This window comes from Hemiscyllium ocellatum, chromosome 37 (assembly GCF_020745735.1).
Source record: "Hemiscyllium ocellatum isolate sHemOce1 chromosome 37, sHemOce1.pat.X.cur, whole genome shotgun sequence".
In the NCBI taxonomy this organism is placed as follows: Eukaryota; Metazoa; Chordata; class Chondrichthyes; order Orectolobiformes; family Hemiscylliidae; genus Hemiscyllium; species Hemiscyllium ocellatum.
Genome location: NC_083437.1, coordinates 8,027,959 through 8,041,339, shown reverse-complemented (window position 1 = coordinate 8,041,339; position 13,381 = coordinate 8,027,959). Strand labels below are relative to the sequence as shown.

Sequence of the window (13,381 nt, the reverse complement as noted above, 5' to 3'; positions counted from 1 at the left end):
AGCAGTGCCAGATGACAGCTCACCACCATCTTCTCAAGATGGTCTAAGGACTGGCAATAATTGCTTGCCAGCCAGTGATGCCCACATCCCATGAATGAATGCAAGAATATAGAGAATGCCAACCAAAAGTTTAAAGAGAGAAACTGCCAAAGCAAGCAAAAGAAAATCAAATACAATGGGGGGGTGGTGGGGGGGGGCGGGTGGAGACAAAGGTTGAATGAGTCCACAGGGCTGGCTGTAGTGTAGCTGGTTGAAAGGGCATGAGCTGTCCCTTGAACTGACTTTGTGCCTCACTCAAAGACTGCAGGAAGCTGCAGGCAGGCTGTAGTCCTGGTAGTACCAAGGTATCAATATGGATAATAGATGTACAAGGGGTCAGGAGCCCTGGGTCATGGGCTGAATGGAGGTGCTTTCACAAAGAAGTCCTCCAATATACGGTTGGTGTCTGCTCTCTACAGTAGACTGCATCATGGGGAGTGAATACAGTCACCCAACCTGAAAGAACAGCATGGAAAGGTATTGCTTACCTTGGGGCATTCAAAACTGTGGCAGGTGAGGAGTCAGGAATTGGAATTAGAACTGAGATTTTATTGTCAAGAACGCATGAGTACAGTGAAAGGCGTATAAAGTCACCACTCTCAAAATACCAGCTTCAAACACAAAACCAGAATTTTAAAAACAAACAGAGCCAAAAACAAAAGGACAACTGGCCAGATCTTAAAGGGGCTTATCCAAAACAAAAGGAGAAAGTCTAGATTTTAAAGTGAGCCTTCCCTGGACCTAGCCCTGGCCTGGAGTTTCAATCAGCCTCAATCTGGGACATGCTGCCACCCAGAACTGCTTGCTAGCAAACGGTGAGAGGGGGTTTAAATGTTAGAACTGATTAATTTTTTTGTCCCGCCATGTCCAATCCTGGGAGGTGGGTGTGGCTGGCTAAGGAAACATTTATTATCCATCCCTAACTGCCCCTTGCACTGGGTGGCATTTAAAGAATGGTGTCGAATCAGCCACGTTGTCGTAGGTCTGCAAACCAGACCAAGTAAGGCTGGAGATTGCCTTCGCCAAAAAAAAGGCATCAGTGAACCTTTTTTTATTATGAAAACAACTTTGGACAGCAGCTACCGCTAAACCTGCTCTGAATTCCAGATTTATGAATGGAATTTCACTATTTACTGTGGTGGGATTTGAACCCACGTTCCCAGAGCTTTAGCCAAGCTCCCTGGGTAACACGCGAAAAGGGAATAGCTCTATGCCACTGTTTCACCTTCAGGAATTGGAATTAGGTTTATTATCACATATAGGAGGAGAAAGTGAGGTCTGCAGATGCTGGAGATCAGAGCTGAAAATGTGTTGCTGGAAAAGCGCAGCAGGTCAGGCAGCATCCAAGGAACAGGAAATTTGACGTTTCGGGCATAAGCCCTTCATCAGGAATCAGGAATCCTGATGAAGGGCTTATGCCCGAAACGTCGAATTTCCTGTTCCTTGGATGCTGCCTGACCTGCTGCGCTTTTCCAGCAACACATTTTCAGCTCAGTTATTATCACATATAGTCAAGGACAGCAAAATACAGCAAAAAGTGCACAAAGTCGCCAATTGATTAGATTCTCCTCAGTGTGGAAACAGGCCCTTCGGCCCAACCAGTCCACACCGACCCTCCAAAGAGTAATCCACCCAGACCCATTTCCCTCTGGCTAATGCACCTAATGCTATGGGCAATTTAGCATGGCCAATTCACCTGAGCCGGACACCCTTAGACTGTGGGAGGAAACCGGAGCACCCGAAGGAAACCCACGCAGACACAGGGAGAATGTGCAAACTCCACACAGATAGTTGCCAGAGGCTGGAATCGAACCCGGGTCCCTGGTCGTGTGAGGCAGCAGTGCTAACCACTGAGCCACTGTGCTGCCCCATCACCATCTTAGGTACAAATTTACCCCAAGTACAAAATCTTAGATTTAAATGAGAAAATTGAAGAAATAAAGTTAAAAGGTCAGTGACTGGAGTGTCCCAAAGGGAACAGTCATTTCCGCAGGCAGAAGACAAAATGTGTTTGGTGGTGACTTCACAGTGGCTTTGATGGTGGATGGTCCACTGAATACGGAGACTGATTGGCTGGAAAGGGAGGTCAAAGCACAGCAGGCCAGGCAGTATCTCAGGAATAGGGAATTCAACGTTTCGAGCATAAGCCCTTCATCAGGAATCCTGATGAAGGGCTTATGCTTGAAACGTCGAATTCCCTATTCCTGAGATGCTGCCTGGCCTGCTGTGCTTTGACCAGCAACACATTTTCAGCTGTGATCTCCAGCATCTGCAGACCTCATTTTTTACTGGAAAGGGAGGTCAACAGGATTCAAATCATCTTTCTTGGGGGGGGGGGGGGGGGGGGCTGCAGGGGTAGGGGTGAGATGAGAGGTTCAGGAAATGGGATGGACACAGTGGAGGTTGAGGCAAAATGAGTTCCATCAGGAATGTTGGTGCGGAAAGTTGCTTCATCAGAGGTGGCAGAGATGGGGGTGAATGGAGCTGGAACCCTCCTACAGCGAGGAGGGTATAGAGGGTGTAAAGGGTGTCACTGATGCACCCACAACAACTGCCACCATGCTCAATGACACCACAACACACTTGTTTCCAAAACAAAACAACTCCAGAAAAGCAGGAGCTGAGCGATGGATTGACACTGAGAAGAAGGAGAAGAATTTCACCAAGTTTCATTCTGAGGAGCATCAATTCTAGACGGATGAGAGAGGGATTGAATAACCTGATGTGCACAGAGGTCCAGCCGTCACATTGGACAGCCATTCTCCCCTGTCACTTTCTCAAACGTCTGCTGGCTTTGGGTGCTCTCTGTTTAACAGCAGGAGCTGCTACACATTTCCAATGCAGCTGTTTCCACTGGAGGATATAACAGAAAGATATGCTTGGACGCGTCTTGCCTTTCACGACCTCCTAGATTCTTTTGAAAACTCAGTCAGTGCGGTGCTCCTTTTATCTCAGTATGAAAAGGAAATGAATTATAACTTCACTCATCAAACGGGAAATCTGGCAATCAAACTGTGTTCCTCCCCGTCACTTCACCAGACTCCCCCAAAAGCGTTTCCTCGAACCTGGGCTGTGGGCCACACAGGGGCACATCAAGAGGGGAGAGTGAGACAAATAATTACCGAAATGTATGGGGCGGGAGGAGAGGAGGAGGTTGCTGCAGTGGACTGGGAGTTACAAACAAATGCAAAACCGAAAACAAGGGGGAATGAAAGCTAGCCGCTCACCCCACGCGTGCCAGAGGAGCTGCTGCAGAAAGTGAACAGATGAAAATTCACAGAGAAGTGAAACTGTACTATGTACAGCAACTAGACTCGTTTACGCTCAGCAAAAGTCAACAATTAGCTCCAGCAGTTCACTGGCAATCATTAAACTTCATTCTCCTGCGTTAGAATCAAAGCAGCAGTTACCAGGGAGGGGGACACACAGCGTGAAAGGGAGTCAAGGTGGGAATTGGCTGCACTCTCCTGTCTGTATCTAATTTCACACGATCAACACAGACAGAAAAATATATTCTTCACAAAACATCCATAAAACACAACTCCTCTCTTCCCCACCCCAATTAAAAAACCCTTTCCCTACCATGTTGACCATACGCCGTGCTCTGCTGTACCGTTCCTGTCTGTGTTAAAGGAGCCTCTCCCTGCTATTGCACAACGTGAGGCAGCACCGAAACGCCCATTCCCCCGATTGACAGCGCCCTTCCACCAATGGCAAGGTCAGGGGCACGGCTGCGGGCGGGGATCATGGCACGGCATTCACCAATCCCATTCCAGGGGAGGCGGGGCTATTGCATTTGCATTAACCACTTCGGTGCTGGAGGTTGTGTTGTGGAGAGTCTGAGTTTCAGCATCGTTTAATGATGACAAAGGTGTCACCAACAGGCGGACCCAAAGTTTGGGTTGGATGGTTGGCAGAGCTGTTTGTTGGAGTCTCTACATTCCTGCCTCTGCTCAGAGCCCTGACATCGGAGATCCCATGGGTGTTCCATTGGTTTGACAGTAGGTTTTGTTGTTGCAGGTGAAGTGGGTGGTAAGGCATAGGCCCACCATCTTGATGATACTGTCATTGCTGATGAAGTTGGTGGTGTTTGGTGTATGTGTCTTTGGGTCTACTAATAGTGTAGTCAGTGTTTCCTGAATTCGTTCCAAGAATTCCTGAAGACCATCAAAGACATCAAGAAAGAAGAGGATGAAACAGCCCTGTTCACATCCATCAACATCAACCTGGCTAAGGAAACACTGACTACATTATTAGAAGACCCAAAGACACATACACCAAACACCACCAACTTCATCAGCAAGGACAGTATCGTCAAGATGGTGGGCCTATGCCTTACCACCCACTTCACCTGCAACAATAAAACCTACAGACAAACCAACAGAACATCCATGGAATCTCTGACGTCAGGGTTCTGAGCAGAGGCAGTAATGTAGAGACTCGAACAAACAGCTCTGCCAAGCATCCACCCCAAAATTTGGGTCCACTACGTGGATAACGCCTTTGTCATCACTAAACTAAACATGTTAGAGGAAACCTTCAAGACCATCAATAATACCCTTACTGGCATAAAGTTGACTAAAGAGGAGGAAAACAACAACAAGCTGACATTCCTAGACTTCGTAGTAGAGCTAAAAGCCAATGAGTTAGAGTGGTGCTGGAAAAGCACAGTAGTTCAGGCAGTATCCGAGGAGCAGGAAAATCGATGTTTCGGGCAAAAGCCCTTCATCAGGAATAGGCTTTTGCCTTAAACATCGATCTGCCTGCTCCTTGGATGCTGCCTTATCTGCTGTGCTTTTCCAGCACTACTCTAACCTAGAATCTGGTTTCCAGCATCTGCAGTCCTTGTTTTTACCTAAAAGCCAATGGGAAAACTTCAAACCAGTGTCTACAGGAAAACAACACATACGGGCCAAATACTGAACTACAGAAGCAATCATCCCAACATCTACAAACAAAGCTGCATTAGAACATTATTTCAATGCGCTACCACATACTGCAGCACAGAGGAACTACGCAGAGCAGAAGAAAATCATCTATACAGTGTATTCCAAAAGAACAGGTATCCAATGAACACAGTCCGCCGATTTCTCAACAACAAACCCAAATAAGCAGACAAAACATATCCAGAAACCCTAGCTGCTCTCCCCTACATTAAAAACTCCTCAGAAATGACTGCCAGACTACTCAGACCCCTTGGCATCATGGTAGCCCACAAACCCACCAACACACTAAAACAGCAGCTTATGAACTTGAAAGATCATTTACAGGCAACAAGCAAAACTGTCATTTACAAAATACCTTGCAAGAACTGCAACAAACACTCCATTGGACAAACAGGCAGAAGACTAGCTACCAGGATACATGAACATCAACTAGCCACAAAACGACATGACCCACACTCACTAGTATCCTTACATACGGATGAGGAAGGACACCACTTTGACTGGGACAACACATCCATCCTAGGACAAGCCAAACAGAGACACGCATGAGAATTCCGAGAAGCATGGCATTCCAACCGGAACTCTATCAACAAATGCATTGTCTTGGATCCCATTTACCACCCCCTGAGAAACGGAATAGGAAATGACATCACCACAGAAAATGATGTCACCAACCCAAGGAGACCTAAACACATAAATAAAAAGCAGGCCATACCACCAGTGCTTCACGAGAGGCTCACTGATGATGTCACCTAGTAGGGTGATGAATTGTTTGAAAACAAGCCTTCCAGCTCAGCGAACAAACCTACATCCAGAACCTCAACCTGAGCTACAAATCTTCTCAAAACTCGCTAACATATCCTTTTGTAAAAGTTCAGCATCTAGTCAGACAGCCCAGTAAATGTTAGTACACAGCAAGTTCCAACATACTGCACTGAGGTGCATAAACAGTTGGTTGAGTTAGAAATTTTGACTCTGTCCCCAGGAAAACAGTTTGTTCTTCTCTTGTTTCTTAAGCTAAGGCTATGGGGATCTGTGATAGCCACACAAAATTGCACCACAGTTAGTGGGATCATGGTTGAGTGTCTCAGCCAAAGGGTTGCACACTCCACTGATACACTCCATCCGATCTGAACTGAAGGAGAGCCAGTGAGAATGATGATGCTGATAGAGTGAGAAAGCACAAGTGTGAAAGAGAGAGAGAGAAAGATAGAGGGAAAGGGAGAAAGAGAGAGGAACAAATAAGGTGAAATGAAGAGAGAGAGAGAGAAGGAAAGAAAAGAGAAACAATGAAAGAAAGGAAGAGAAAGCAAGAAAGAGAGGATAGAGAGAGAAAAAGAGAAAGCAAGCAAGAAAGAGAAGGAAGAGAGAAAGAAAAAAAGAGAGGCTGAAAGAGGGAAAGAAGGAAAAAGAGAAAGACAAAGAGAGAAAATGCAAATAAAGAGATAGCGAGAGTAAAAACAAGATGAGGTAACACTTCTTGATGTAAATAATAGGAAAGAACTTTTCCTGTTTACAATGTGGGAGTGCTGTGTTGTCTCTAGCTTTGCAAACTCACTGGGATCACTGTGCAGCATCCCCAGTGCTGGAATGAACATGCTTGATAGCTTCCAGGAGACAGGATGTATCAGCAACACCCTGACTTGTTGGATAATGGCTATGGTCAGAGTCAGGGTCAGATTTAGTCTGCCCTCCAGAATTCCCTGATAAACCACGGTGCAGGCTCTGAGTACTGGGTTGATGTCCACGAAGGGTACTTGTTGTGTGTGAGTGTGTGTGTGTGTGTGTGTGGGTGTGCGCCCTTCCCATCAAAGCAGGGCTCAGCTCAGTTCAGTTCAGTTCTCCAGTTACGAGTGAGTGCAGGTTGAGGATCATTCACAGGTTCCATGCCTCCACCTGTATCATGGAGTCATGCAGCTCAGAAGTGATCCTTTAGCCAACTGAGTTTACATCTAGGGATCAGCTTGACCCCCAGTCATGGCACTGCCCTAGATTCCTGTTTTTGCAATCATCTGCTTTGCCTGTAAGTACATCCATCTCTCACCTTCAACCTCAAAGACCAATGTCTCATGAGTTTCTTGATACAAGGACAATCTGTACTGCTACCACATCTGAGAGACACTAAAATGGAATTGGAATGGAACCTGAAACGGTCTTGTGGTGCGATGGTAGCATCCCTACCTCTGAGCCAGGTTCAAGTCCCACCCGCACTGGAGGTGTGTAATAATATTCCTGAACAGATTGATAAGAGAAGGTTCAGAAAAGATTTATTAGGATGTTGCCAAATATGGAGGATTTGAATTATAAGGAAAGGCTGGCAATTTTTTCAGTGGAGGTTAAGGGGTGACCTGATAGAGGTTTTTAAAACCATGAGGGGTATGGATAAGGTGACTGGCAGGTGTCTTTTTCCTTTTTCAAGACAAGGGGGCACATTTTTAAGGTGAGAGGAGAAAAACTGAAAAAGGACGAGGAACAACTTTTTGTACACAGGGAGTGATTCATGTGTGGAATGAACTTTTAGAGGAAATGGTGGGGGCGAGGACAGTTACAATGTTTAAAAGACATTTGGATAAGTACATGAATAGGAAAGGTTTGGACAGATATGGCCAAGTGCAGGCAGGTGGGCACTACTTTAGTTTGGGATTATGGTCAACATGGACTGATTAGACTGAAGGGTCTGTTTCTCTGCCATATGACTCCATAAACAGCACCAGGCCTGCACAGTTGCACTGTGCTAGCTAACAGAGGATGTGGTTAACCCAGTCAAAGGCTGCAGACAGGGTGAGAAGGACAGGGAGGAAAATATACCTTCATCATAGCCACGTAGCACGTCATCTGCGAGATTAATAAGTGCTGTCTCAGTCTTGCTGCAGGAGTGGAGAGAGAGATACATATGGAATTGGCAGGAGGATTTAGCACCAGAAAGTGAGGCTGGAGATGAGACAACACTTTGAAACTACGATTGGGTGAAAGTTTGGCTTTGTAAAGGAGAAAGGGCCATGAAACACTTAAAAAGGGTTGAGAGGGAAAGCACCTGAAATGGGAGAATTATCGCTGATTCAAATGGTATTAATCTTCATGATAAAGAAATCCTCACAAAATATTGCCCCATTATCAACAGCCCTCTTCCCTTTAAAATCCAAGAACATAGTGTCATCTTCTAGACTCGGGACCATCTTTCCTGGTTTGAAGAAGAAGCAGCTAGTTTGGGGGTGAATTTCTGCAAGGTTCCCCAACTGGAGAACGAAAGAGGAGGTGATGGCCTGTTGGTATTCACCTGGAAATGCAGGAATTGTTCTGGGTGCTGAAATGTGCCATGGTAGATGGTGGAATTTGAATTCAATAAAAATCTGATATTAAGAATCCTGGGATGGCTGTGAATCCATCGCCAATTGTTTTTCAACCAATTAATGGTAGTCCTTTAGGGAAGGAAACTGCTGTCTCTACCAGGCCTGGCCTACACATGACTCCAGAGCCACAACAATGTAGTTGACTCTCACCTGCCCTCTGGGCCATTAGGGATAGGTAAAAAATGCTAACTTGGCCAGTGACACTTTTATTTTGTGAATGAAAACAGAAAAAAAAGCCCTTATGATTGGCCAAAACCGTAAGGAAAAGCCACAGGGACAGAACTCATTGCTCGAAAATTAAATGAATGCAAACTCGATGTTAAACTCTGTTTGTGTCATGAACCTTCACATCCAGTCATTTACATTTTCCAACTGCTGCTCTCTGAAGACTCCTAGTTAAATCAAAGTATTGAACAATTCAGCCTTGTTTAAATATCCTGGAAATAATCCCAGAAACATGTGCCAATAGAGTTAAGAACATCTTCTCTCCCTGCTGGTTAATAGACTCTCAAATATTAAATTTAATGTTGATCTCACTGTCTGTGCAACTTCTCTGCAGCCACAATGCTATATTCCTCGCTCTGTTCTATCTCCTTAATGCAGTTTGTCTGGTATGATCTGTCTGTACTGCACACAAAACAAAACTTTCCACTGTACCTAGGCACATGCGACAATAATACATCAAATTCGAGCTCGATTGATTGAAGTAATGGCCAGTCCCACACTGGTACAAGCAGCTGAATTTGCACTGTCCCCTACAAGTAAAATTCTTCAACTGCCTTTTTAACCATTTACTTCACTGGCCTGACCTGACTGGGATTGAAAAAGCAGTTGGTGAGACTCAGTTGGCTTTTCCTATTCTGGCATCAGTCGAGGCCCTAACATTGACCAGCATATGGCCACTTAACTGCCTCTTCGTGACTGGCTGTACTTTGTCAGCCAGCAGGAGGTTAGCAATATGCAAGATGCTGCCCGGGAGAAAGGGGTAACCCTTCATCATGAGTCCCATTTTCAATAAGTGATGCCTCCCCACCTCCCCCCACCCCTCCCTCCTGCCTGGACTGTGCATTTCGGTGCCCCCTCATCCCTGGGGCATCCTGTCGTAATGCCAGTGAGAAGCTCCCATCCTCCATTTAACAAACCTGCCTTCTGCCTCATAGTTCCCCCTCTTCAGGAATGAGATGAAGTTCCAGTGGTGACCACTGGTCCTGGTGGCGCTGTTAAGACCAATCCAATTGGTCAGTTACTCTCTGACCTTCTCCTCAGAGTGTTAAGTGATTGCATGGAGTAAGAATGGGGTTTAGAGAGGAAGACTGTTACAGTAATATTTTCAGGGGCAGGATATTGTCAGTTTTTCATTTTTAAAATGTCTGTTCATGGTTTATGGGTATTGCTTTAGTGCTCATTGGCTATTAAGAGCCAAATACATCACTGTGGGTCTGGAGTCACATGTAGACCAGACTTGGTAAGGATGGTAGATTTTCTACCATGAAGGACATAGTGAACCAGATGGATTGTTAACAATAATTGACAGTCATTGTCTGGTGGAGAAAGTGAGGACTGCAGATGCTGGAGATCAGAGCTGAAAAATGTGTTGCTGGAAAAATACAGCAGGTCAGGCAGCATCCAAGGAGCAGGAGAATCGACGTTTCGGGCATAAGCCCTTCTTCAGGAAAAGTCATTGTATGGTCATCATTTAACCAGCTTTATTGGATGTTTCCTGGGTTGGAGGGTTTGAGCTATATGGAGAGGCTGAATTTTTTTTTAGTGTGGAAACAGGCCCTTCAACCCAACAAGTCCACACCGACCCTCTGAAGAACAACCCACCCAGACCCATTCCCCTACATGTACCATCTAATGCTATGGGCAATTTGGCATGGCCAATTCACCTAACTTGCACACTTTTGGACTGTGGGAGGAAACCAGAGCACCCGAAGGAAACCCACGCAAACACCAGGAGAATGTGCAAACTCCACACAGACAGTTGCCGGAGGTGGGAATTGAACCCGGGTCTCAGTGCTAACCACTGTGCCACCATGCCGCCCACCAAATGAATATATAGGGGTTATTTTCCCTGGAGTGTTAGAGGCTGAGGGGAGACATTATAGAGTTTTATAAAGTCATGAGGGGTATGGATAGGGTGAATAGATGAAGATTTTTTCTCACGGTGGGACAGTCCAAAACTAGAGAGCACAGGAGGACCTATGGGACAACATTTTCACACAGAGGGTGGTGTGTGTATGGAATGAGCTGCTGGGGGAAGTGATTGAGGCTAATACAATCATAATATTTAAATACATTTGGATGAGTACATGAATAGGGAGTGTTTAGAGGGATATTGGCCAAATGCTGGCAAATGGGGCTAGATTAATTTAGGATATCTGGTTAGCATGGATGAGTTGGACTGAAGGGTCTGTATGATTCTGAGATATTCAGTGTTAACACTGTGCTAAGTGCGACTGTATGACAGTCCAGAACACGATAACGTGTGGCTAGGGGTTTCATCCCAATGTTGGTGGTCTCAGTCACTAACTCTTCCACTAGTGAGAGCCCCTGTTACTTTCTTCTGGGCAAAGCCCATTGGAATTAGTTGTCAAACTAACCACTATGGGGCTAGTAGTGGGCTTTTGGGTATTTGTCCTGATGCCATGACTGACCCCTGACAGTATCTGCCACCACTGCACAGAGTAAATGTTGTTTGAGGTAGTATGTTGCCACCAATACTCCTTCACCTGTAAAACATCTAGGATCTGTATAATTAGCTGCAATCAAGGACAGACTGCTGGTGAGTTTATACAGACAAGGGATCTGTCTTGGTTAAAATTCAGGTCTTATTGGATGATAGCAGTTAGGACAGCCATGTTATTTTTCAGCTCTGATCTCCAGCATCTGCAGTCCTCACTTCCTCCTATAAGTTAACTACGACTCATCAACTGTTCCAATGTAGCAACTCATGAGCACACCCTTAGCAAAGGTAAATTCAGCAAAACAATGTTCTTCTCACATGTGGTCTTCTCACTCTAATCCAGCAGAACAAAATACTGAAGGAAACAGGCTGGTAGCATAGAGAGAGAGAGAGAGAGAGCGCGAGAGAAAGAGAGAGAGAGAGATTCTGCATCAGGAGAGAGAGCTGCATCTAACACTTTCAATTCCCAAAACCCCAAATTCAACAACTGAAAGCAAAACTAAAACCATGGGTCTGTGTGAGTCCGACTTTGCTCATTAATGCTTCTTTTGCCTAAGTTAAAAAAAATGAAAGCTATTTAATCTGCTTTCCACCTCAGTACCAGGCTTACAACACAGCTTCTTCAAGAGGAACAGGACAAATCGCTCTTAAAAACACATCTCTTCACACATTTCAATGGTTAACATATCATTCTTTATCCTCCTCCTCCAGACAGCAGCCTTTGGTTTACCTGACCATACCTCCAACATCTCGCCCTCCTTCTATCCTTACCTCTCCCTCACCTTTGATGATCTGTATTGCGATAGAGTCATACAGATGTACAGCACAGAAACAGAGTCTTCAGTCCAACGTATCCATGCCGACCAGATATCCCAACCCAATCTAGTCCCACCTGCCAGCATCCGGCCCACATCCCTCCAAACACTTCCTATTCATATACCTATCCAGATGCCTTTTAAATGTTGCAATTGTACCAGCCTCCACCACATCCTCTGGCAGCTCATTCCATACACGCACAACCCTCTGCATGAAAAAGTTGCCCCTTAGGTCTCTTTTATATCTTTCCCCTCTCACCCTAAACCTATGCCCTCTAGTTCTGGAGTCCCCCACCCAAGGGAAAAGATCATGTCTATTTACCCTATCCATGCCCCTCAATTTTGTAAACCTCTATAAGGTCACCCCTCAGCCTCCGATGCTCCAGGGAAAACAGCCCCATCCTGTAAGCCTCTCCCTAGAGCTCAAATCCTCCAACCCTGGCAACATCCTTGTAAATCTTTTCTGAACCCTTTCAAGTTTCACAATATCCTTCCGATAGGAAGGAGACCAGAATTGCACACAATGTTCCAACAGTGGCCTATCCAACATCCTGTACAGCTGCAACATGACCTTCCAACTCCTATACTCAGTACTCTGACTAATAAAGGAAAGCATACTAAATGCCTTCTTCACGATCCTATCTACCTGAAACTCTACTTTCAAGGAGCTATGAACCTGCACTCCAAGGTCTCTTTGTTCAGCAACACTCCCTACGACCTTGCCATTAAGTGTATAAGCCCTGCTAAGATTTGTTTTTACATAGAACATAGAACAGTACAGAACAGAGCAGGCCCTTCAGCCCACGATGTTGTGCCGACCATTAATCCTTGTGTATGCACCCTCAAATCTCTGTGACCATATGCATGTCCAGCAGTCTCTTAAATGTCCCCAATGACCTTGCTTCCACAACTGCTGCTGGTAATGCATTCCATGCTCTCACAACTCTCTGTGTAAAGAACCCGCCTCTGACATCCTCTCTATACTTTCCTCCAACCAGTTTAAAACTATGACCCCTAATGTTAGCCATTTCTGCCCTGAGAAATAGTCTCTGGCTATTGACTCTATCTATGCCTCTCATTTTATCTAAGATTTGATTTTACCTCACATGGATCTGAATTAAACTCCGTCTGCCACTTCTCAGCCCATTGGCCCATCTGATCAAGATCCCGTTGTAATCTGAGATAACCCTCTTTGCTGTCCATTACACCTCCAATTTTGGTGTCATCTGCAAACTTACTAACTATACCTCTTAGGCTCACATCCAAATCATGTATATAAATGACAAAAAGCAGTGGACCTAGCACTAATCCTTGTGGTACTCCACTGGTCACAGGCCTCCAGTCTGAAAAACAACCCTCCTCCACCACCCTCTGTCTTCTACCTTTGAGCCAGTTCTGTACTCGAATGACTAGCTCTCCCTGTATTCCATGAGATCTAACCTTGCTAACCATTCTCCCATGGGAAACCTTGTCGAACACCTTACTGAAGTCCTTATTGATCACATCTACTGCTCTGACCTCATCAATCTCCATTTTACTTTTTCA

General features: G+C 45.3%; 1 protein-coding gene across 2 annotated transcripts in view; it reads right to left on the bottom strand.

Moving 5' to 3' along the window:
• The window catches only part of LOC132833735 (endothelin-converting enzyme 1-like), a 317,482-nt gene that overhangs the window by 227,203 nt on the left and 76,898 nt on the right, over positions 1–13,381 (bottom strand). The window contains exon 1 of one of the 2 annotated variants that reach the window (XM_060852255.1): positions 3,622–3,683. The exons of the other annotated variant lie outside the window; for it this stretch is intronic. Within the exon in view, the coding sequence (XP_060708238.1) occupies positions 3,622–3,633 (12 nt within the window). The 5' untranslated portion in view covers positions 3,634–3,683. Of the gene's footprint in view, positions 1–3,621; positions 3,684–13,381 lie in introns of those variants that run through there. 2 annotated transcript variants of the gene reach the window in all.